The following is a 26,308-nucleotide window of genomic DNA, read 5'->3' as shown; positions in this document are numbered from 1 at the left end:
TAAAGCAAACCGAATCCTGCTTTAATTGAAGCTTGGGGAGTATAAAGTCCTACAGAAACATTACAGAGAATCTTCCAGAAAAAAGGGATCACAGCAATCCCTGTGGAGAGGCAGATGAGAGTAATTCATAGCTCACTAAGGCCTCCCTGTATCAAGTTTCCAGAGTACCCAGAAGATTTCTTCATCATCTCAATCCTGTTCCCCATCCTCTCCAAGCTTGATTTCATTGTAAGATAAAAAGGGCTAATGAGTTTGAAATTATTCTGGCCTCAAGAAGTAAGATTTTTTAATGAGTAGGACATTTCAAAACTTAAATAACTTCAACATGGCACCCAGCTGACCTTAACAAGTTACTTTGTTAGTGAATAGGAAATGGACTGAATCATCCTGGACGTAATTTCATTAAGGCTTCAAACCATCCAGGAAAAAATAGCACAATTATACCATTTTATAATCCAACTTTACAAAAAGTTTACTACACAAATCAAGAAATATTTGTGCCCACAGAGAGCTTATTTCTAAAAGATCCCCCACACCCCGCAAAATAGCCATATGTCTCCACTCTTCTTTGTTCCCTTCTCTGTGTCGAAAATATCAATTTATTTCTTCAGGAGGAATGGAAATCCAAAATTATACAGTAAGCCTGAAGAAGAAAATGCTGAGAAATCTAAAAGCAAGCAAGAAAGAAGCTGGTGGGGAAGACAAATGAGGGTTGTTTCTAATTCATTCCAAAACCCAAGACTTGCCTTTACCCGTCCTTTTCCCTGAAGTCATCTAGCTATTAGAGAGGAGAACCTGGACGTAAAGTCTGTGAAAGAAAGGTCATTGACAAACTGCCCTTAGGTGACAGTCAAGGAGAGAAGAGGTAGAGGTTTGGTGGTTAATGAAGAAGTGCCTGTCTAGCCATTCCCTCTTCTTCTCTTGGCTTGGCTCAACCAATGTAGATGCGATGGAAATCATTAGCACCAAACGCAGCGTTACACTTGGGACATTTGCGCTGACGGGTGTCATAGCGTGTCTTCACACACTCGAAGCAGAAAACATGGAAACACTTGGTCAGTACAGCATCCTTTTTACGCATGTTGCAACATGGACAGGTCAGGCGTGCCTTAAAAAAAAAAAAAAGAAAGAGAAGTCAGAGTCTGATCGACCATAAAGGTTTAAGTGGCAATCATATGGAGGCAAATAAGCAGGAAACCCACTAAGCACTAAGATAAGAGTGTCACCTCCCCTCTAAAAGAAACCATCCTCTGGTTCCCTTCATGTAAAGAACTTGAGTATTTATTTTCCCGGTCTATTAGCAGGCCACTTCAGTCCTGAACAAAAAGGACATGAAGAAATCACTGAGGCAGTTTTCCTAACCTTGTAATCTTTAATCTCCTCCATCAGGATCTCATCACATTTGGGCACATTGTCTGGTTTCTTTGTGGTCTCAAGCTTCCTTCGAAGTCGAGAGATGTCCTCCTGTGGTAAGACATCATACCCATTAGACATACATACTCCCCCAGACCTGCCATTTCTGAAGAAAAAAAATTGCTCCAACTTGGAACTTTCTACTCGGCAAAGAAAGGACTTTCTGTCCTTTCCTGGCCCATTATCTCTTAGGAATGCAGAGAACTGGAATGGCAAATACCTTCTTTGTTACTAAGCACAAAACCATAATCCTATCACCAAACTCTAGTTGGACCTAACTATTGTCAATGCAGTTCTGTAAAAATACAGTCTAAGAATTAAACAACAACAACAAAAAAGATGAAAAACTTGATAAACTATTTTAAGGTAATTACTCTCAAGCTGAAGGTAAGAGTAGGTTAAAATAACTTACAGATGTATGGATAAGGCTAGAAAGTCATCATGAGAAACATCTGACATGCCAAAAATAGAAAAATTACAGAACTTTAAAATCCTCTAATTTGATAATGTTGCTGTATTTCATGCCCACCAGGTGGTAGGCACCATGACAGGCTTTGGGGGGAAAGGCAGTGAGGAAAACAGACTTGGTCTCGTCACTCAAAGAACTTATAATCAAGTAGGAGATGACGTACATTAGACCAATGATTCCTTCATAACATTTCAGAGCTCAAAAAGCACCTGAAAGGTGAAATGTAAAGAAAACACAATTGCTCTTGCCTGGGCTCTTTTGAAATTGAACATGTCCTTTTCTTTGGTGACACTGTTCTCCACGATCTCATCCTGAAAATCATGGAGCTTCTTCTGAGCCAACTCCAGTTGAGCTTTGAGGTCATCTGCCAGCTGGGCTGCCTCCATCGCCTAGGTGGGGTGAACAAATAGCGTCAGCTTATTTCTAGGGAGACAAGACATTAATCTGGGCCAAGGTAGAAAGTGAACCTATAATGTCATCAGTGTCCTCCGTATTTGCTCCTCTGAGACTAGCCGTCACTTCAGATGACAGGGTAAGCAATCCTACCTTGCGTTTATTCATCTCTAAGGCTTGAGTCCTAAGACCCAGCTCCTTCTCCCCCGTGCCAATGTTGCTTTGTAACAGATGCTCCTTCTCTTCCAATTTCCTTACTACCTGTAACTGGGCATCAACCTTTGAAAAAGAAAAATCAGATTTTAACACAAACAGGAAAGAAAAAAACTATTAACTGACTAGGCACTGTTAATCCATAGGCCCACAAAAAGAGTCTGTTAGAAATCTCAAACCATCACTGTCTTTACCCAGGAACCCTTCAAAATATATGCAAGATCACAATACTTAAAAGCTTCCCTTTTCATACCAAAAAAAAATAAGTCATGGTTGATGGCTCAAGCAAGAGTTTTAAGAAACCACTGAAAATTCTTTTCCAAGTTGCCAAGAGCAAAAGGAATTATATTTACAGATACTCACCTTCTTCAGCAGTACTAATTCTCAAAGGCTGCCAATTCACACTAGACCATGTAAATTATAGCTCAAACAAAGGCCATTTCTCTCAGAATGTGTCTAGAAGTTCTAAAATAGTCTTTTTCTTAAAATTCACACACAGGGACACCTGGGTGGCTCAGTTGGTTAGGCAACTGCCTTCCACTCAGGTCATGATCCTGGAGTCCCGGGATTGAGTCCCAGATCAGGCTCACTGCTCAGCGGGGAGCCTGCTTCTCCCTTTCACCCTCCTCCCCCTCTCATGCTCTCTCTCTCAAATAAATAAATAAAATCTTTAAAAAAAAAAAAAAAAGAAAGAAAGAAAAAGGAAATTCAGGCACAAAGTGGAGTCAACATGAAAGGGTACAAAGTAAAGTCATACACCCACGGACTCTCATCCCAGCATCCAGAGGTAATCAGGTAACCACTCTGTTTCTCATACAGCCTTCCGGAAATTTGTAAAATACACAGCACAAAGACATACACGTTTTTAACATAAAAGGGATAATAAAATCACTTAATAACATTTACCATACTAGCAGATCCTTGTTTGTTTTAACAGTAAAGTGTACTTCTTTGCAGGGATGTATAATTTATTTACCAGAATGCCAAAAATATAATTTAGTTTTCAGGGCTTTTTTCTTATTTTAAAAAATGCCACAATAATCATTCTTTAATGCAGAGTTTCATGTAGAAAGTGCCCTACTTCAACAGAATTCTGGCAAGCTCTATTCAAATTACCTGAGTCTTTAGAGTCAAAACCTGGTCAGCCAGCTCCTCCTTCTCTTCTTTAAGTAGCTTGTGGATCTGATTGGACTTGATACGCTCAGACATGAGCTTGAAATTTGCATCATCCTTCTCCCGCAACTGCTGCATTAAACGGATATTCTGCTCCTGCATGTCTTCAAAGGCCTGGCCTGTAACATCCATCTCTGAGAGGAGAGCCTCTTCCTCCTAAAACATGGAGAAAGAACCCTCATTTTAATAGGATCTTCTAACTCCAAATGAGCACTGGAAACTAAATTTTCCCAGTGTTAATTCAGAAATAAAGTAACCTGCCGACAGAGACTCGGTTTTAAGCAGCTTAGTTTTGTCACTTAGGTTAGCCCAAGGAATACAAAAGAAACCCTTATTATCTGAAGACACTGGCACCGGTGGTCTAATGCTCAGCTGATCTGTATTCAGGGCTGGTTAGAATAGACAAATCTACACACCAATGTAGCAAACTGATCAAGTAGCCCTTGGTGAAGAGAATTTCTATCACAAAACCTCACATTTTCTCACACTTTTCCACAACTGTAATTATCAAATTTCACTACAGACTTTCCAGCTGTACTGTACTACAATGTGATGGGTGAAGAACCTAAAAATATTTTTTACTTATATTTTGTGTTATGAGGAGACTGAACATCTTTTCAGATGTGTAAGAGCCACTGGTATCCTTTTCTGTGAACGAGTCACATCCTTTTGCCTATTCCTCTACTAAGGTGTTGGGTTTTCCTTTCTATCATTTCTGGGGAGTTTTTAAATAGTAGCAAGATAAGCTCTTTTGTGCTAAGAGTTAGAAATATTTTCTCCCTGCTTGTCATTTGTCTTTCAGCTTTGCGAATAGTGGTTTCTGCCAGACAGAAGTTTTATGGGCTTTTTTAAGTTGAAATTATCAATTCTTTTCATATTTTTTAAACTTTTATTAATAGTTAAAAAGGTCTCTACCAGGGCACATCTGGGTGGCTCAGTCTGCGCGTCAAATAAATAAATAAAATCTTTAAAAGAAAAAAAAAAAAGGTCTCCACCATTCCAGACTTATAAAGGAATTTGTTTTCTTCTAATGAATTAAAAATTTTTTTAAAGATTTTATTTATTTATTTTATAGAGAAAGCGACAGGGAGAGGGAACACAAGCAGGGGGAGTGGGAGAGGGAGAAGCAGGCTGCCCGCTGAGCAGGGAGCCTGAAGCAGGGCTCTATCCCAGGATCATGACCTGAGCTGAAGGCAGATGCTTAACAACTGAGCCACGCAGGTGCCCCAAATGGATTAGCTTCTTTAATATTACAGCTACAGTCCCTTTGCAAATTACCCTTGTGCAGAGTGTCTGAGTATATATGCAACTTTTTTCCAGTATTAGTGTTTCTTTTTGCCCTTCCGCATTTAATACTCTTCCTTTTCCTCACTGACTTTAAACTGTCCCTTTGGCACACATGTACTCTGGTCTATTTCTGGACTTTTTATTCAGTCCTAGCAGTCTATTAGTCTCAAGCTATCTTACCTCCTGAAACTTCCTGTTTTTATACCTGGTTGAGATAGGAACTGCCACTGCTCTTCTTGTTTGGTTTTATTGGCTATTCTTGTGTGCTTTTTCATATGTACTTTAAAATTGGTTTTAGTGCCAAAATCAAAAAAAAACAAAAATAAGTATTTGTATTGGGATAATACTAAATTTATAATGTCGCTCCACTTCTTACTAGAACCTATAGTAGTACAATTTCCTGATAATTTTTATTTTTTTATTTTTCTTAAAGATTTTATTTATTCATGCAGGGAGAGAGTGCACATGTGCACAAGGGGGGGGCGGGGCAGAGGAAGAGGGACAAGCAGACTCCCCACAGTGAGAGGAGCCCAATTCGGGGCTTGATCCCACAACCATGGGATCAGGCCCTGAGTTGAAGTCAGATGCTTAACCGAATGAGCCACCCAAGCACCCCGATAATTATTATGTTTTAAAAAAGAGCAAGAGGAGTGCCTGGGTGGCTCAGTCGTCTGCCTTTGGCTCAGGCCATGATCCCAGAGTTCAGGGATTGAGTCCCACATCCAGCTCCCTCCTCAGCAGAAGCCTGCTTCTCCCTCTCCCACTCCCCCTGCTTGTATTCCCTCTCTCGCTGTCTCTCTCTGTGTCAAATAAATAAGTAATATCTTTAAAAAAAAAAGAAAGAAAGAAAGAAAGAAAGAGCAAGAGAGAGAAAATTGGAAACCACCACATTTAAGAAAAGCCAAAATTCCCTATTTTTATCAAAGAAATGCATACAGGTTCTACTAAAGTTCCTCTTTTCAAGGTACTTAATCTAGGGGCACCTGGGTGGCTCGGTGGGTTGAAGCCTCTGCCTTCGGCTCGGGTCATGATCCCAGAGTCCTGGGATCGAGCCCCGCATCAGGCTCCCTGCTCGGTGGGGAGCCTGCTTCCTCCTCTCTCTCTCTGCCTGCCTCTCTGCCTACTTGTGATCTCTGTCAAATAAATAAATAAAATCTTTAAAAAAAAAAAAAAGGTACTTAATCTAAAACTCCTTCACTTTGCCATTTTGTTACTTCTTAGATACAGTGAAGATGTTCCTCACAGTAAACATATATAGTTTTTCCATTTCTGGTATCTTTATTATTGAACATTAAAAGTTAATAAAACTCACTGGGACTTAAAAATGAAGAAATATATGTTCGTTGTGAGAAGAAGTCTCTACAGTTACATGACCTCAAAACAACCACAGTTAACATACTAGTTATTTATTTATAACCTGTTTGGGGCACGTTATTTGTGATCATAATGCATATAAAACCATACACACACACACGTATATATATATGTGCGTGTGTGTGTGTGTGTGTGTGTATATGTATATATGTATGTATATATGTAAAGACACATACATTTTTTTTTTTTCATTTAGACTCACTATATCCCTGATTCCAGATCAGCAGAGGAAGGGTAGACCCCTCAATAAATAACATTTGAACAACTGGCTACCCTTTTGAAAAAAAAGTAAAAAGTAAAAATAAAAAAATTTGCCTCACAAATACATAAAACAAAATAATAAAGAATGAAAGACTTCAGTATAAAAACAAACGTGCATATAGGAGTAAAACATATTCACAGAAAGAAAAAGACTGGACTGAAAGAGCATACTGCACTGTCAATAACTTACTTGTCAAGTAACATGTACTTTTTAAAAACCTAGCTACACAAAGAGAGCGTGCCCACCTGCTTGGCCATGGCCAGCTTCTTCTGCAGGTACTCTATCTGCTCCTCAACGGCCCGGATCTTCCTCAAGGCATCCTCATCGGCCATTTTCTTGTTCTCCTTTTTCTCCTTATCCTCTAGATCCTTGAGTCTTTGCCTTAGATCTTCCAACTAGAGAAGGTAAGGAATCACACACACGAGAAGAAAAAGATATAATACAATTTCAAGAAACAACTGATCCTGCACAGATGGAGGGCCCACAACACCAAAGAACCCTGACAGAACTCGAAAGGAGAGAACGCTATACTGGCAGGCCACATCACAACACTGCTGTCACTTCCCTCCATTCCCACATGACACACTCGTATAAGGAACGCTGGTGACAAGTGCACACGCACCTCTCTTTAGGACAGTGGCTCTTACCCTTGTTTTTAAGGCCCCCAAATTGTAAGAGAATAAGACATTCTTCCCAAAAGTAATCTGAAACGTGACTCACTGGAACAGTGATTTATGGGAAAAGCATTAATGGAAAAGAGAGAATAAAAAGTCTGAAAAGGTTACTCCTATTCCCAGAAATTGTGATATACCTTACCACCTAGTGCAGAATACAGAAATCTGTTTTATTTTAGATGGTCTCTGAAAGGGAGGAAAATGCTGCTGAGTTTTAAATGCTAACTTTAAAGATGAAGAAAGAAACTACATCCTTCAGAAATGGGAAGGAAAATCCCACAAATGCAGACTATAACCAGAATGACAGGTAATGGCAGACTAGATTACCTCTGCCTTAGACTTCTTCTCAGCTGCCATCAGCTGAACTTTGTCTCTCTGTTCCTTCGGGGCAGAGCGGTACATATCTAGCAATAGTTTCATCTCCTTTTGGCTCTCTTGTGCCTTCCTATGATGAGGATGGTAGAGGGAAGTGAAGGGTGTAATGAGAAAACACAGGACATCAGAGCAAGGGAATTTGGAATTGAGCAAAATAATTTACAACAGTTCCATGTACACCTTACATCACAGCTCTAAAAGATAATACTTCTCACGGACCATCAGGAAACTTGTGGATACACTTGGAAACTAAAGAAAAGCAAGCTCACTAATGGAACCATTTCTCCCTTCAGACCAAGTTCTCCAACATAAAGTTATAAAATAAACACCTGTGGCCCTACTTAAAGAGGCAAAATTCTGGGGCCCCATTCTTAGAAACTGAGATAGGTCTTTAATGGGGTCCAGGAATATATTTTGAATAAGTCACCCAGATAATTCTGATACTATACTTGAAAGAGTATTTGCCTTAAAGAGATCAAGAGGAAGGAATAGAAAAAAAAGGGAGAAAACTAGAATCGATAGTGGAGTGATAAGCCATCAGCTGCAGACTGAAACTTCACCTCCTACCAAATTATCCAAACTCTTAACTATACTTTTATATACCAAAGAAACTCAAATGTTTTGAGCAGAGTTGTCCTTCAAATCCAAGTATCAATAAAGGCACAACCACGACCAATGGGAAGCAAGATGCAACCAGTTCTACTGGTTATGCAGGAAGAGAAGGGGCAGTAATGAGATGTTATGTTGGTGTTTCATTTACAACAGGTCTGTCTTACCATTTCAATGCCTGCAGGAATAAACCTAAGACATCTCTTAAAGTGATCTGATACATACACAAACTAGTTAACTGTCGGGTAAATAGACCAACATTGCTCAAGTTAGAGTGATACAAACTCTACCCATTATGATTTAAATTACAGTTGATGCCAGCAATCTGCCAACAGTTAATTTCAATAATTCTCATGAGTATTGCTTAAGTCATGGCACCCTGTCCCTTAATTTGGATTCATGAAGAATAAGGCTGCAAGTGCAGGGCTCACTGAGCCCTGACCACCGAGCCAGACGCCACACTAGCCCACGCAAGCCATTTTGACTGCACACTTGATTAAGAATTGAGAGCACAACTAATTGTACATTTACACCTGAGATACTATGACGCCCTGTAAGTCACACCATCCACCAAACACTGCGTGCATGATGTCCTAACCTCAGCTTCTGAGTCAGAAAGTTACTCTAGAACAGTTACTCTAAAGTCTGCTCTTACTTCAGTTCAATCTTCAATTGTTTGATAACTTCTGCTTCCTTTTTCCTCCCATCGTCATGTTTCCCCTTCTCTTTATCCTTAGCAGAGTCTCTTTCCTTCTCTGACTCTTTCAGTTTCTGCTTCTCTCGTTCCCTCTCCTTTTCCTTCTCCCGCTCTCTTTCTCGCTCCCTCTCTTTCTCCCTCCTTTCTCGTTCTCGTTCTTCCTCGTCCCGTTTGGACTTGATTTCACTGGCTTCCTCCTGAGATGCCTTTGCTGCGGAGGACTGGGCAGCTAAGTCCTCGGAATCTTGCTTCAGCTCCACGGGCTCGTCCTTCGGGTCCTCAGTACTGGACTGAGACTGCAGGAGGGCAGTGCCGCTGCGCAGACGTGTCTGGGGGACGAAGGAGGGAAGGAAGCGTGTGACTGCCGGTAACCACCCCACTCAGCTCCCTCAAAACCAGCCATGCAAACAGAACAGCTGTTCTCACTTATCTGACCCCTCCTGGTTACCTTGTTCAGGTCAGACTGGGCTTCTCTCAGTTTCCGCTTGTACCTCAGGACCTCACCTTTCAGCTGGTGGTTGTGATTCTGGAGGCTGCTGATGAGGTGGCGCATCTCCCGGTTGATGGGGCCTGAAATACAGCAGCAGCAATATTAGGAAGAATTGTGACAAGGGCAAAGGCACAAAGAGACAAAGTGCAGAACACATCAGGGCCCTCTGAGAAACAGGGGAAATTACCAAAAGAAAGAGACCTCCTCCTCAGAAGAAAACAAAACTGGCCAATCTGGTTTTTTTTATTTTTCTTTTTTTTTTTAAGATTTTATTTATTTATCAGACAGAGATCACAAATAGGCAGAGAGGCAGGCAGAGAGAGAGAGGGGGAAGCAGGCACCCCACCAAACAGAGCCTGATGCAGGGCTCTATCCCAGGACTCCGGGATCATGACCCGAGCTGAAGGCAGAGGCTTAACCCACTGAGCCACCCAGGCACCCCAAAACTGGCCAATCTGAATTGAAAAACAAACACCCAGGCTGTGAGCCAGAATGAATTCCAGGGTTTGATTACGGGTCTTTAAGACATCTGAGCTCCACTTAACACTGTCAGATCCAGATGAACCACACTATGTTGTTGAAGGAAGTTTAAGGAAGGCATTTGCATCAAGCTTCGAGGCGGAGTGAGAATACTCATACCTGCTTGTTCATTGGCGGCCAGCGTCTGCTCAAATTCTATCCTCAGCATCTCGTACTCCTTGCGGACCTGGGCCAGCGTATCTTCCAGCTGGATCACTTCGGTCCGCAGCTTCTTATGAAGACTAACCTCATCTCTCTACACACAAAAAAGGGAGCCAATCAAAAACTCTTATCCAAATGTGGAAACATCATCATGTTCTATTAATATGTTTCCTAATTTTGACCTGTAAGGATCTAAGAAGAAAAAAAGTGAAACACTAAGAGAGATTACTCTGAAAAGTTCCCACTCAATTGATATTTAATGAGCACCAGGCAGCTACAAAAACTGATTTGAGAACTGGACGGATATTACAGAAATGAGGGAAATAGCCCCTACCTGCGAGAATGTTATAATTTACAAGGAGTACTAAACAATAAAACAGAATATAAATGTATGTATGTATGTAAGGTAAGACATATTAAATTCAATTCATTTGTCAGACATACAGGAAAAGACCAACTATGACAACAAATATTATCTTAAGGACTATGGAAGGTATAGAGTTGAACACACGAATGAAAGTTTTTGCCTTAAAAAAAAAGTATTTACATTTGCCCCAACACGCTATAATGGCTTATCAGGTGCTTTGTCTCCTTTATCACTGTCTCTTTTGGGTACGCGTCTGTTGTCCCACATCACATTCTAATGGTCACTACTCACCCCGCTAGGCTCTCTGATCCCAAATGGCGGGATGCCCGCCATCCAGCAGAGTAAAGACCTACGGCCACTCCATACATACTTGCTGAACGAGCAATAATCACTCATGAGACGGTAAAATTATAAAATTTATGAGGCAGAAAGGCTTATATACAGAAGACAAAGTGAGGCTACTACCTCAATGAGCTCAACTTGGCGCTGGTGGGTCCCCCTGGTGCCATGAAGCAGCGTCCGAGCCTCATCCAAATGCGCTTTCAACTGCAGACTCTCGTTGTACAGGACGGAGAACTGCGACTGCATACAGCGGTACTCTGGGGTCTCCTTAACCGCCTCCTCCACCGCACTCCGCAGTTCCACCTGAGGAGGGCCCAAAAGCCAGTCAGAAGCAGAAGCTAGCGTCTGCGCCCTGGATGCCAGACAGGAAATAAAACCTTAAACTCAATGATGTCCTGTGCAGTTGAGACAAGCTTTTTTTGTTTTTGTTTTTTAAGATTATGTTTGTCAGACAGAGAGAGAGAGAGAGCGTGTAAGAACACACATTCAGGGGTAGCAGCAGGCAGAGGGAGAAGCAGGCTCCCCAATGAACAGGGAGCCAGATGAGGGACTTGATCCCAGGACCCTGGGATCATGATCTGAGCCAAAGGCAGGCACTTAACCGACTAAGCCACCCATCTTCCTTACAAAGATTATGGATTGTATTTGCCCACCCTTCTAGTTCTGTAAAATCTTTATCAAATTAAATCTGACCAGCCAAGAGGTGACACCAGGTACCTATGTTCTCCACCCAAGAACTGTTTTAATTGACATGTATTTTACATTATATATCAACCTACACCAATGACACTAGAAGATGCCTATGAAATTTGTCAGACCTAGGGACACAGAAAAACCCTATGAAATTTGTCAGGATGTTTAATTCTTAAAACACAGTTGAGGACCCCCATCACTAACTTGTTCTTTTTATTAACAGTCACAGAGAAATATATTTTCAATACTGGATTAAAAATAGTTATGCTTCTCTTAAGCAACGGCTTGCTTTAATTATCCACTTTAACTGATTTCACTCAGGTTGGTTTGGTTTTGTTTTGCTTTGTTTTTCAGTTCGAACATCTTTATTTACCTAGAAACATATCAAATTATAAAAGACATGTGGCTATGACTGAAAGAGGGGCAGGAAGACTTTCAGGATCCATTTTCTTCCCGGCCTCCAAGAACGTGGGGAGAGAAAATTCTAACAGGCAGGTTTGAAAACCAACAGGAACCATCACTGATCATGTTTCTTTCTGTTTTGACAGCTAGGAGCAGCACAGCCAAATTCTGTGACCCACATTTGGCAATTATTGACACTGAGTAGCCTGCCTGCTACAAGATGTATGTGCTCCTTGCACAGAACTTGTACACGAGCCCATTTTTTTTAAATCCATTTTGGATCATCACCCCAGTTTACCCTACTCATTTTTCTCAACAATTCCTAAGTTAGAGCACCCTGATTCAGTCTACATATATCTTTATAGGTTGTCTTAGATACTTTTCAGAACAAGGCACGGTATAACTAACATATAAATAAACAGACATACCAACAAAACCCACATTTTTCTTTTCCCTCATAAGTTCTGAGGGCCAACCAGTATGGATGTGAATTGATCAGCGAAAAGTTTCATTCTACGGCCCTTCAGAGAGGTGTCTCCTACCTTCAGCTTCTCATTTTGGGTGGTGACCTCCTCCAGATCTTGCCGGAGTTTCTCCAGCTCGCAGTGGCGGTTCTGGGCCAGCTCTTTGTTCTCCTCAAGCTCTGCATTCATTTCCTCAAACTGGACAGAAGAAGGAAAACAGCAAAATGAGCAAAAAGAATTTTTATATCATTCCCATTCCTAAGCACCTTCCCATTCTTCTAGCACAACCCCACTCTGCCACTTGTGAACTCCTAAGTACCAAGCATGACAGCTGACACGAGGTCACAAACGTGTCCCAAGTGAGTCGCGCATCTTACCTTCCGGGCATTGATAGTGATCGTGCCGCCATAGAGACTGCTCCCTGCTCCGTATACCTTATAGCCTTTCGAATTCACCTATAGGAAGGACAAAGATTTTAGTGAAAGGAGACCCTAAAATTTTACTCTGATAACCAAAGTACTTTCAAGAGTCCATTTTGTTCCCAGGTACTACTACCTGGGTCCATCCTTTCTGAGTAGACTCTTTAAAAATGAATCTAGTCTCTAAACTGTAAACGAAAAAGCACTTGCCCGCTCTAGAACTTCTGCTAAGTGGCGGTTGAGTCGCTGTTCCCTCTTTCGAATTTTGTCAATATCCCACTGCAGGTCATCAATCATGGACTCAAGGACAGACACTCGTGACTCAGCTGTCTCCACTTTACTCTGCAACTTAGAGAACTACAACCCAAAGACAGGCATCCAGAAAAAGAAAGCCAAAAAAAGACCGAGTTAGAAAAGCAATACCTTCCATCACTACCTTACATCCCAAATCTCACAAAATTAACCCTTGCTTATGCAACATTATAGACAAAATTAAATTGGAGCTGCTTCACCTTCTTCCCAATGCATGAATATAAAAATAAAATCATGAAAATTCTAATTCAAAACTGTTAGATGTTCACATTAATATATACCCTTTGTGTTGGTTTTAAAAAATGGTCCCCAAAGTCTTTGGCAGTGGTGGCACTGGCCCTCCTCTTGAATCTGGGTTAAGTTCAGTGACCCAGTAGAAATGATGCTACGTAACTTTGAGGCTATGTCTGAAAGGCCATGCAGGTTCTGCCTGCTGTTCTTGGAACATTCATTCTCTGGAAGAAGCCAGGTGCCATGTAAGAAGCCCAACCCTGACACTGACACATTGGTGCAGCAACATGCAGGCTTTCCAAGGTACGACCCACCACTGTGAGCTCCCTACCAGCTGACAGATAACATCAACCGTCAGCCACGAAAGCCACAGTGGACGTCAGCTCAGCTGAGCAAAGCATGTCTCTCTCCAGCTTAGTAATGCTACACGAGATTTGGGAAAGGGCCAGAAGACGTGAACCTTCTCATCTCTGTCACACCTAATTTATGTCTCAAACATTACAAAAAGTTATTTTATTTTTCTACTATACCCCAATCTATTCATAAGCACTGCTATACTCTACTATGTATATATTTTAAGGCTGATGAGAATCCACATGTATTAACAAACTTCCCAGATGATTCTCATGCAAACAGCCAGCACGGACCTTGGCACTTGAGTTTACAAAATAAGAGCATAAAGAAGAACATGGGCTTTAAAGTAAAACACACCTACATACAAATTACAGTTCAATCACTTGCTGACTGTGTGTTCAGACCAGTTACCAACCTCTTTGAATTTGTTCCCTTAGCAGTAATATGGCAAATGCTGGACCATTAGAGAGGATACTAAAGTACTGAAGTGCTAGGCACTAAGGAGATGGTAACTACTAACTTACCAATAAGCACAGGGTACGGGCGGCCAAACTACGTCAAATTTTAACACAATATCCTTTCAACTAAACTGAAATGATAATCAGGGGTATCAGAAAAAATCTTAAAGGTCTATTATCATTTTATCTCAATCACTGTATATAAATAAATAAATACCCAAATCCTGACGTGGTTTGGTCATGGCACTATTGATACCCAAATCTGGACTGAAAACCCACATTCCTCAAGTTCCCAGCCCATCATCAATACAGTAGTTCCTACTGTCCCATTCTCAGATGAATTTCTACCAACCCATCCCTCAGTAACATAGTATGTGATATTTTATATTTGGGGTAATTCATTATTTAAGGGATTGGTGTGTTGTTGCACAAAACCCCACATGATGGTATTTCTTCCTAAAAACTAACATCATAAAGTTGTCTATTCAACAGAGGCACAAGTCTAGGAAAAACATTCAATTTTTTTTTTCCCTTAATCTTTCCTCAGATTTTGATTTCTCAGATCTGGCTGTTCTCTCCTGCCCTGCATGCACTTTAATATAAAAATAGGCTTTCAAAATACAGCCAGATGATCCTCAAAGCACTCAAAATGCTAAATCAATGTCTGCCACAGGCCACAGAAAGTACCATCTCTCCTTTCAGGTCAAGTACCTCCTGAGACATGGTGCGATGCTTCTCCTGAAGGAGGTCTGTCAGTTCCTGTAGCCTCATGTTCTCCTGGGCGAGGAAGGAATTCAGCTCCTGCACCGCCTCCTCCACGATCAGATTATCTGAGGGAGCAGAATGGCATTTTAGTTTAACATCTATAGTGTCAAATTTTAAAAGTGTGCCTCCCACCAAATATTAACATGCTACGTCACTTTATTTCCTGAAAACCTTCAAGAAGTAGGTTGGTTTTTATTATCTTCACATGACTGATTAAGTACCCAGCCCTTAGATGACCTGCTTAAGGAAATGAGCCAAATTTGTGCTTCAGTAGAGGATGACACAGAGCCAAAGTCACCTAACTCTCATCCCTTTCTACAAAGTCAAAATGCTGTGAGGAAAGAAATGGAGGTTCTGTAACTTTATTCAGATAAGACACAATCACCTAAAAAACTGCATTTTAGAATTGTAGACAAGATAGAGGTATCTCTCTCATCAGTGACAGTCTTCATAGTAATAAAATTCTATTTCATAAGGCTATCACAAATTCCTATTATTCACTAACACCAACATGCAGCATCTCTCTGTTGAGAGAAGGGGGAGCAAAGGGCAGAAATTTCCTGACCCAAATGAGCACCCATAAAATCACAAAGAATGAAGGTAAGAGCCTCGAATTACTTAACATATTCCAGAATATGATGCTAGGGGCACTCCTGAAGCTCAAAAGCCAAAATGTACAATTTACAAAGAAGGTAGATAAATATACAGAACTTATTACACCAAGTAAATATGTTTAAAATTAGAGTCACAAATATAAATGCTCAAATCCAAATGTTAGTAAGTGAAACCAGATACTCTTCAGGATATATAGTGCCCTATAGAGACAGTTACCAGAAGAAAAATTGTGGGCTTTCCTCCTATCCTCTGGCATGTGGTGGAGAAACACCATATACAACAGGCTGGCCATGTGGTGGTTTTTGTGGTTTTCAACCAGGGTTGCCTGTAGAATTACTTGTGGGACTTTTAAGATTAGACAATTCCCTAGGACCCATCCCACACCTACTAAATAAGAATACCCATGGGCAGGGCCAAAAAACATATGCTCCAAAAGCTCTTAAAGTGATTCATAACCCAAGTTAAGAACTGGAGGCTCAATTTTAGTCCTTTTAATATCCTGAGATACTCAGAACGAGTCCTAGAATACAATAAGAGCTCAATAAATACTTACTGAATTAATAAACAAGCTGATAAATGCAATTCTTTTGAATCCAAGGATAAAATAAACATGGAGGGGAAAAATGAACTGCCAAAAAGGTATAGTTGATGCTATAATTCATTCCTTATAGATCTTTATCTTTTAGCAAGTTCTGCTTATCAACAATTGCCTTTTATGCTATAAAAAATAACTCAGGGATTTGTAACTCATAATTAACGTTTTTATTTGAACTTTAACTTTAAAACGCATGCCATCAAAAATAATTTTAAAATACTGTTCAGTATATTACCCACTTCAGTTCCTTTTTAAAGGTACCGATTATTTTACTTGATATTCATTTATAAAATCAAATTTAACACTGGCATAATCTCTGCAGACGGCATATTACCTGCATATAATATGCACACAGTATGTACCATGATACACACGGTTCATCCATATGGCATATTATAGGATTTAAAATCCATACTATTGGATTTAACCATCCAACTGTTCTAGTACAGCCAAGGGAGAAAGAAGTAACACCCAGCTCAGTTTACATTAGGTGACAGGGAGGATTTATAGCCACTCATTCATCATAACTAAGCACGCACTAGATAGCAGATACAATGCTAGAAACTGGAGAAACGAAGAGTGAGCCAAGGCACCGCACCAGGAGACAGAACCCACAAGAGGATATAACATATGAATAAAAAAGACTGGGAGGACATGAACCACATTGCTTACAAAATGATCATTTTTGAGAAGTGGGATGGGAGGACTTCTATAGTCTACTTTTATGTATTTCTGATTAGTATATTCCAAAACTGGTATCTAAATAATAAAGTACACAAATATGCAAATACATTATTGGAAAAGCAAAAGAAACCCTTTCCCATCAAATTTTCGCAAGTCTTTTACATCCCTCACCTTCTAATTCTGTTGACAATTTAGCCAAGTAGCCTTAAAAAAAAAATTAAGAGTAGGGGCGCCTGAGTGGCTTAGTTGGTTAAGTGTCTGCTTTAGGCTCAGATTCCTAAAGGAATCCTCAGATTCCTCAGACTGAGCCCTGCATCAGGATCCCTGCTCAGTGGGTAATCTGCTTCTCCTCTCCCTCCACTCTGCTTGTGCTTGCTCTCTTGATCTCTCTTGCTCGCTTGCCCTTTCTCTCAAATAAATCTTAAAAAAAAAAAAATTACAGAGGGCACCTGGGTGGCTCAGTTAGTTAAGCATCTGCCTTTTGCTCAAGGTCATGATTCTGGAGTCCTAGGATCAAGTCCTGTATTGGGCTCCCAACTCAGCGGGGAGTCTGCTTCTCCTTTTTGATTCTTCCCCCTCTCATGTTCTCTCTCACTCTCTCTCAAATAAATAAAATCTTAAAATAATAATAATAATAATTTAAAAATTCTTATTTGCCTGCCCAATGGTTCATTACATTCAACATATTACTATCAGAAACAAAAGGTTAAACATCTTTTTTTTTTTTAAGTAGGCTCCGGGCTGAATGTGGGATGTGAACTCATAACCCTGAGATCAAGAGTCACATGCTCTACGAAGCCAGCCAGGCACCCCAAAAGGTTAAACATCTTAATAATCACAGAAATTATGCTATTACAACTAGACCATGATTATTAAAAATGTGAAATCAGGGCATTAAAGAAGATGCAACCTGGCTACACAAATACTTTACTATATAATGTACAATTTTAAGTTTCTCCATTAACACTGACTAGTAACATAATTATTTCAAATAGACACTTCTCCATTCATATAATATTTTATCTTTTTTTTTTTTTTTTTTTTTTTGAGGGGAGGGAAGAGGGAGCAAAAGAATCTTAAGCGCATGGAGCCCATTGCAGGGCTCAATCTCATGACCCTGAGATCAATACCTGAGCCAGAATCAAGAGTTGGACGCTTACCAACTGAGCTGCCCAGCCACCCCTCTTTTATCTTTTTAAACACAGAGACCATCTAACAACTCTAATACCTGAGCCAACTCTTTTCAAAAATATTAGAGATGGGGTGCCTGGGTGGCTCAGTGGGTTAAAGCCTCTGCCTTTGGCTCAGGTCATGATCCCAGGGTCCTGGGATCGAGCCCCGTATCGGGCTCTCTGCTCGGCAGGAGCCTGCTTCCCCCTCTCTCTCTGACTGCCTCTCTGCCTACTTGTGATCTCTGTCTGTCAAATAAATAAATAAAATCTTTTTAAAAAAAAATATTAGAGATAACAGATAAATAAAAAACAAGAACATATCAAAACTGACTCTTTGGGGGTGCGCCTGGGTGGCTCATTCAGTTAAGTGTCTGACTCTTGATTTTGGCTCAGGTTATTATCTCAGGGTCGTGACATTGAGCCCTGGGTTGGGTTCCACGCTGGGCATGGAGCCTGCTTAAGATTCTCTCCCTCTCCCTCTGCCCATACCACCCCCCTGCCCCACACACTCTCTCTCTCAAATAAATAATTATCTTTACGGGCACCTGGGTGGCTCAGTTGAAGTGTCTACCTTTGACTCAGGTCATGATCCCAGGGTTCTGGAATCGAGTCCCGAATTGGGCTCCCTGCTCAGCAGGGAGCCTGCTTCTCCCTCTGCCCCTCCCCAGCTCATGCTCTCTCTCATTCATGCTCTCTTAATCTCCAATAAATAAATCTTTAAAAATAAATAAATAAATCTTAAAAAAAAAAACAACCCTGACTCTTGAAGTCAAAGTTGAACATCTTATAAACAAAAATTTTTTAAGTGTAATTACCAATATTTAAAATATCCAAAACACAGCTACTCCTTAAACAGTAAAATTAATTTTGCTACCTATAAAAGTGTTTAATTAACAGAGCGTATCAGAATGGAGCTTTCCTCAGCTTCTTACAGGACCGTTAGTGGCTCAAAATATGAAGAACTTGGAAAATACTAACATGCCATAGCAACAACATTACTGGTATCACTGGTAATACTGGAGATTGCATCCCAAGGAATGGAATCAAAAATAAATACATTAAGTCTGCAACTACAAATCAGCATGCAAAGAGAGCTCTTATTCCTCCCGCTTCTTCTCCCAGTCTCCCAGCCTCACCTCCACTGTTCAGCTTCCGTGATAAGAGCTCCACTTTTTCTTGTAATTTATCATAGACCGTCACAATCTGGGACACAGCTCGGCGGGAGGACTCCACACGCTCCTGCAGCTGAGATTCCATTTCCTCGCTGGAACTGCTGGCCAGAGTAGCAAGGAAAGAGAAAGCTGGCTCTTGCCCTTCCCCTGAGGACACAGGGGGTAAAAAGAAGCCGTCAACGTTATAAAACTGGCAATATCAAAATCTTCTTTCTTTCCTCAAGTGGAAATCCCAAAAGCAGAGCTCTACTTCAGAAACCCACATGGCACGTGGTGGTAGCAGGCACCACACATGCTCACCTCTGTCTCGGTCATCTTTCCGCTCCTGATTGCTATCAGAGTCCGGTTCTGGTTCCGGCACGACAAGGGCCTTTCTCTCCGTGAGGAGATCTCCCAAGCCCTGCTCCAGATCGTAGCGTTTAAGGATGATACGGATGTTTTCATCGAACTGGAGGAGGGTGGGTACCGTTATGAAAAAACAAAAGAACACAACTTGGGAAATGAAGAGAGTGCTAAGGCGAACAAGAATATTCAACAATCTGAGCAACTAAACGAGTGAGCTACCTGACTCCAGTACCGGTTGACAATCAGCAGTGAGGCATCATCGGTGGCCTGTCTCCGTTCCAGTTTTTCGATGTGCTCACGGAGTTCGTCTTCAATGGTCTGCCGCTGATCCAGCATTTCTGCCAGCTTGCGATTTTTGGTTTGCAGTGTACGAATGTCTAGCTCCTCCTGCTCCAGGAAACCATCTTATTAATCTCCACAAAGAAACTGGGCAAATCTGCTTTTAAATTCAACAGTCATATTAATTAGTCATTTCCAATGACTAAAGCTATTTATCTTTAAAAATCTTACAACAAGTCATTGGGTAAGTAGGAACAGAGGAAGGAAAGAATGTGCGATGATGGGAAGTAAGAATGACGCTAATATACCAGAACCTGGACCACACCCATCTCACGGTTCTCTTCTCATGAACACTCACAAAGTCCCGTGAGGCTCCACTGTCCAGCTAGACCACCTTCTACCCTGATGACCGCTGCCATCTATCTCCTCAGCACCGCCCCCCACTCATTTAGGAACCTCGGCACCTGGGTCCTTCTCTGCCTCAGTCCCTGCCGACATACCCAGTAAGTGCAATACCCATGCGGAGAGGTGCACATGTGGACGAACCACTGAATCCTGTAGCTGTCTAGGCTGCATTCTGAATTCCTTAACTCCGGGGAGTATCTCCCCCATACTACGTTTCGGCCATACCATTTCAAAAACCACATCTTGGATTTCTGTCATTATCTGGAACTGTGCCATAACTGAAACCTTAAAATCCTGTGAACAAAACCCTATCTTTTTCCAGGTACCTTGTGCCCTTATCCCCATATACCGGTCCTCATCTAGATCTCCCAGAACCTTGAATTCTCTCCTTTTTCCTTGTCAGTCCGTCTGCTCCACTGTCTTCCATACCTTGACCTCAGCTTTTATTCAGGATCTCATTCTCCTCTATTTCTGCAAAAATATCAATCCACCAGTAATTCCACACCTCCCTCAGTATCTTTCACTTTTCTCCCTAATTCCTTTCCCAGGACAAGGTAGGGACTAGAGGTGGGAAGGATGGGGTGAGTATCCCAGGCAAAGAAAAGGATTGAAAAGGATTACATTTTTACTTTACCTAGGAATTCATGAATATTTTAAAGTAAGAACTGTTTATTAGAGCACCAATTTCTTGTGTTGCTTCCATTTTCTTTCTTCCATTTTGGTTAAAAAATTCTTGATATGTCAAATTAGTCAAGAGTTTCCCAAACATACAGCTATTAATACTATTAATCCTATTAATAAATGAAATCCTCAACCTCTTCTCTGAGCCCTACTTTCCCTCTTCTTGTTCTAACTGAAACTTGGATGAGAATCCTGTTGCTCCTTAAGTTTCTCCAGCACTGGGCCTGTGGACAGGCAGGCATCCTTCTTGTTCTCTAATGGCCTGCCATTCCAGGCCATTAGCCCACCTGCCTCCCCAAACCTCCTAGCTTTGCAGCTCATGCACTGGTCTGCACCACCTGCTACACTGCCTTCCTGCACTGCTCTATGAATGCCCAGATCACCTCCCCACGTTTCCTAAAGATTTAGCACCTAGCTTATTATACTCTCAAATGCTACTCCTATCACAGTTCTTACTGATTTCAATTCCCATATAGATTATCTTTCCTGTATCTCAAATCATCAAGTTGTTCACTTTCTTTCCTTCAATGATCTTATCTTCTGCCTCCCTCAGCCACCAAACTCCCAGTTATTCTTAGTCTTAGCTATACGTGTATGCTCTTCATAAGCTCAATTTCAAACACCCCATTCTCCACAAACACCGCGTACTTTTCCAGCTCACTCTCTCTAGTGTCCTGACTCCCAAAGCTCTTCACCTCCTCCAAGATCTATAATCCATTGGTTCTGTATCCTTCCAGTCCTTCACTCCTCTCACTTCCTCACTCCCTTCTTTTTTTTTTTTTTAAAGATTTTATTTATTTATTTGACAGACAGAGATCACAAGTAGGCAGAGAGGCAGGCAGAGAGAGAGGAGGAAGCAGGCTCCCCGCTGAGCAGAGAGCCCGATGCGGGGCTCGATCCCAGGACACTGGGATCATGACCTGAGCCGAAGGCAGAGGCTTTAACCCACTGAGCCACCCAGGCGCCCCCTCACTCCCTTCTTTATTGAACTTAAATTCTGCAGTAAGTCGCAATCGCGACCGTTTGTAACCTCCTTCTTCTTCACACTTACCTGGTAAGAACCCCACCCCTCATAACATCCAACTCTCCACTCCTACAGGCCTACAATCATGCAGCTGAACGTGACCACAAAACACAAAGTATCATGCTGCGTGGGCTCACTTTAAACTCATGATCACAGAATCAAGTAAGTCCTCAGTACTGGCCAGCAAAAATACCCTAGTCCATTCCCTCTTCAAGATGACTACTTCATACCTTCTCCTGTCTCTTCAACCTCCAACACTTCCTCCCCCATCCTCACTCTCAGATGAGTCGCCTCTGATTTCACTGAAAAAAAAACAGAAGCAATCAGAAGAGAATGTCCACAGCTATCGCTCATAACTGCAGCTACGGACCTACCTACAGCTGAACTTACATCCACAGCCTTCCTCTTTGTTGCTACAGATCAATTGCCCCTGCTCCTAGTTAAGGCCAATTCCCCACCTGTGCGTTATATCACACGCTCTCTCCCCTATTCGTGGAAATCACACCAACAACCATCTCCTCTTTCTGCTACCCCGTCAACTTGATCATCTCTACCAAATCATTTCAATCAACATGCTATAATAGCTCCTACTTTGAAAACAAAACAAACCTTCCCTCAACCCCATATTTTCCTCTGGCTAATGCCCCATTTTCTGTGTCTTGCTTTTTATTAGTACTCTCACAAGGCATGGTCTCTCCCCTCTTTTCCCTAATTCCTCTCCTCTTCTCTTCAGCTCACTGCAATCAGGCTTCTAGAACCACCACTCCATGAACATAGGCCTCACTAAGGCTCTACTGCTAAACCTCATGTCTCAGTGCTCCCCTTACTCAAACCATCAGCAGCACCTGAACAACTCCTTCCTTAAACACTCTCGTTATTTGGTATCTGGGCCCCCACTGTCTCTTGTTCTCCTCCTACTTCATTTTCTGTCTCTTTGGTCAGTCTCTTCTCATCACCTTGACATGAAAATATCAGTCAATATCAATGCTTCAGGGCTCTGTTGTCAAGCCTCTTCCTTATCTACACTCAGTTAGAGCCTCTAGTCTCATGGATTTAAATACCTCCTACAAAATGATGACTTCCAAATGCACATTAGCTCAGACCTCTCTTCAGACAGCAGATTGTGGTATCCAGCCACCTAACCCACTCAGATGTCCAGTAACTTTCCCAAACTTGAATGTCTAAAATCAAACTCCTCCCTCATCCTCCACAGCTTCTAAAAAAATCTGCTCCTCTCATACTCTTCCCTAGCTCAGTAAGTGGACAGTCCATACTTCCAAAATTCTGGGATCTCATAAACTTCATCCAATCCATCAGCAAATCTGTCAATACTACCACCACAGTGACCCAGGTTACCATGATCCCTCATCAAGATTACCGCAACAGCCTCTTGCTGTGGACACTTCTGTGCCCCATGCCATGTCCCGTCAGCCCGCCAGACTTCAACACAGCCACGGTGGTGAGCTCCATCCACACCCCCAGTGTTCCTACCTCAAGCCGCCCAGAGTCTTTTCATTTTTTGTTCCACAACTCAGCTGGCTTACTAGAGCAACCTTGAAGTGCAGAGGAAAAGCGATCGCCTGTAAGAGCAACCTTCAACCAACTGTGGCAGGAATTAATGGATATATGCCCCATCTCCCTACCCTTAGAGAGATGAAATGGAAAGGAAAAGAGGGAGAAGGAATGAGGGAACAACTCTGCTAACTGAACTCATGCTCCTCTACTATCTATTCTCCAAGCATAAGTAACAACATGTTACTCTCCTGCTTAAGACCTTACAATGGCTCCTCACTACTTTGCGGGTAAGATCCAAACAGGGATGTATCCTCTCTGCTTCTCTTAGAGCATGGGGCTATTCATCCCTATGAACAACTCATAAACGTTAGAACAATCTGCTCCGTTGGCAGTGCCACCTGACAGCCTGAAGTCCAGGGGCTGTCTTTAGTGTAAAGCATAGTTCTGGCAAACAACAGATGCTCAACAAATATTTATATTTATTGAGTTAGCAAATGTCCTTGGGATGCATGATGTGATTCAGTGTTAAGACAAAATCACCTCCCGGCAAAGTATGGAGCAGCTGAACCCCAGAGAGACTAATGACACTTCATCGACAATTTAATGTGAATGTTCCCATTATTCTCCCTGATCCTAAGCCTAATTCAAATAAGTAAGAGATGGGGTTTTATAAGCTATACAAATGTAAAGCATTTTAACACCATATCCCCACGGCTGAGTTCCAGAACACAGACTCCTGATCTACATCCAAACCAATTACAGTGAGCTTCTGATGTCTAATGGACATATAACATTACTCTAAGCTTCTGGTGTGTAACAGTCTAATGAAACTGTCAACTCCATAACAGCAAGGGCAGAGTCTATTATATTCACCATTACATTCATAGTATCTAGCCCCATAATAATTATCAATAGCTCAAACATATTGCATACTTACCATATTAAAGGTAATGTTTTAAGCCTGTTTAACAGGGGCTCTTTCATTTTATCCTCTCAACAACCCAATGAGGGAGGTACAATAATAACATTTTATACACAAGGAGAAGAGGCACAGGGAAGAAAAGAGAAAAGTGAGCAGCTAAGAAGTGGTAGCACTGAGGGTAAATTCCAGGTCGTCTAAACTCAGACTCTGACCCTTCGCCATCCTCTCAGTGATTTTGCTACACTGCCTCTTAGTACCTAGCATCTAACTTTTCAGTGAATGAAAAATGAATGTACAGTTTCCCACTGCTAATGCCTATAACCAAGGTGTATCAGGCACCACACTCACCAGAGATGAGAAGCATACCTTTGAAAATAAAGACCAAATGTCAATATACTCTTTTCAGAACTGACCACATCATTTCACCTACTTCTGACTATTTCCCTCTTCTTATCAAATAAATTTCTCTTACACCAGAAGGCTTCCATAAACTCTTACTTTCAGGTTGCAATTGACAAAAACAAAACAAAACACACACACACACACACACTCTCACGGCACTGTTTCCACATACCGTTGAAGAGACACCCCCGAGCTTAATCGTCTCCACTGTGGTCCCTGAATCTTCAACAGCTGTCTTCTTCTCCGGAGGCATGGATGTGCCAGACTCTCCAGCCGCTCTTTTATTTCCAATTCCTGACATCTTGGCACCAGATGACAGCAGTCTTCCCGGAGGGGAAAAAACCCTCAGAAATTTAGGTAAGATATGCAAGAGCAACAATAAAGAAACCACCCACAGTGTAAAAACTAGCAATTTTTCTAGCCAGCCTTTTAACCAAAATCCATTAACTTCATACCAAGTGACACAATCTCCAAATTCCTCTTGGAAAGAAAAAAGTAAACTGTGGAGTAAGAGTCAGGGCTGAATTTACACAACCACCAATTTCTAAATAGGGTGCTGATAAGAAATAAGACAATGGGCAAAGGATGAAGACACCAAGAAAAATGTCAGAGAGATCTCACTTCCTGAAATGTCAGAATCAGAAAAATAGTTTGATTAGGAAAGGAACTAATTCTATTGTGTTGGAAAAATCACAGAGCTGAAAGAGATCTCAGAAATGTCTATTAAATCATTAATATTGAGCAAGTAGTGTTATCACCACTAAGGCTCAATTTCCCAAGCCAGGAATAAGAGTATATCATTACCGTGCCCCTTTCAAGGAATGAATAAGTATAGAAAGAACGTAGCACAATGCCTAACACGAAGAATGCACTCCGAAAAACTAGCTCCCTTTCTTCAATTTGCAGTTTCTTTCCTATTCCCAAACGTTCTCCTTATGATGTCGCACAACCCTAAGGAGAGCCTAGACCTGACAGTGAATCACCATTCTACCTCTCAGGGAGCCGGGTTGCCTTGAAGGAGTTCTTCCAAGGGCTTCGGTTTCCCCCCACGTACAGTAGAGGCGAACAAATATTCTGGCTAGCTAAACTGCCTCCCAGGGTTTCGGAGCTCAAAGAAGGAGAAATGGATGCTAAAGCACTTGCTGCTTCAGAAAGCAGCCCTGCCATCACCGAGACTACACACCACCCTGCTTCCGATTCAAGCTCCAGAAGGGGTTATTGGCGGCAGTAACCTCAGTGAGAGCTTGTCTGGAGAGAGGACAGACAGGGGCAAGACAGGGGCCGCAACACGACTCGCGAGGAGGCAAGGACCCCAGCCTCCCGCGCCGCCAAACGCAGGCCGAAGAGAGGGAAGCCCCGGAGCCCGAGAGGGTGGAGATACCCCAGGGCCCGCACAGTCCCGCCGCGCCCTCGCCCGAGGTCTAACCTGGGTTCTAGCAACTCGCGCGGCTGGGCAGCGGAACTCGGGCAGTTATTCACCAAGGTCCGCTCAGCGCCCCCACGTCTCACCCCTGACCCGCCGGCGAGGACCCATCGAAGCTTCCGGGAAGCGGGGCCAAGGAAAGGAAAAGGGGAAAGAA

At 41.9% G+C, this 26,308-nt stretch overlaps 1 protein-coding gene across 4 annotated transcripts; it reads right to left on the bottom strand.

Annotated features, from left to right (window-relative positions):
- Positions 1–26,308, bottom strand: RNF20 (ring finger protein 20). 4 transcript variants are annotated; one of them, XM_032860742.1, is made up of 20 exons: positions 26,155–26,308; positions 24,901–25,055; positions 19,720–19,887; positions 19,456–19,603; positions 19,120–19,302; positions 14,864–14,982; positions 13,008–13,154; positions 12,756–12,833; positions 12,457–12,576; positions 10,943–11,122; positions 10,069–10,204; positions 9,388–9,509; positions 8,898–9,268; positions 7,586–7,703; positions 6,830–6,979; positions 3,605–3,817; positions 2,429–2,554; positions 2,131–2,271; positions 1,363–1,464; positions 932–1,108 (listed from the first exon to the last, which is right to left on the bottom strand). In XM_032860742.1, the coding sequence occupies exons 2-20, from the start codon at positions 25,027–25,029 to the stop codon at positions 932–934; spliced, it is 2,928 nt and encodes a 975-aa protein (XP_032716633.1). In that variant the 5' UTR covers positions 25,030–25,055; positions 26,155–26,308. The 4 variants fall into 4 exon arrangements, with proteins under 4 accessions (XP_032716635.1, XP_032716633.1, XP_032716634.1 ...); XM_032860743.1 differs by having other exon boundaries at positions 26,208–26,290; XM_032860745.1 differs by lacking the exon at positions 26,155–26,308 and adding an exon at positions 22,120–22,191 and having other exon boundaries at positions 24,901–25,015.

This window comes from Lontra canadensis, unplaced genomic scaffold, assembly GCF_010015895.1.
Source record: "Lontra canadensis isolate GAN:19392208 unplaced genomic scaffold, GSC_riverotter_1.0 scaffold19, whole genome shotgun sequence".
Lineage (NCBI taxonomy): Eukaryota > Metazoa > Chordata > Mammalia > Carnivora > Mustelidae > Lontra > Lontra canadensis.
Note: the sequence above shows the minus strand (reverse complement) of the source record. Positions and strands in the feature narration are given on the sequence as shown.

Bases quoted from the DNA above. Each gene is read 5' to 3' on its own strand.
- RNF20 (XM_032860742.1), bottom strand. From the start codon at position 25,029: ATGTCAGGAATTGGAAATAAAAGAGCGGCTGGAGAGTCTGGCACATCC. The intron at 12,834-13,007 runs GCAAGTGCTTTT...TCCTTCCTATAG, and splicing joins TAGCAGAAGTTCTAGAGCGG to GTGAATTCGAAAGGCTATAA. The intron at 1,109-1,362 runs GTTAGGAAAACT...TTTTTTTTTAAG, and splicing joins AGGAGATTAAAGATTACAAG to GCACGCCTGACCTGTCCATG.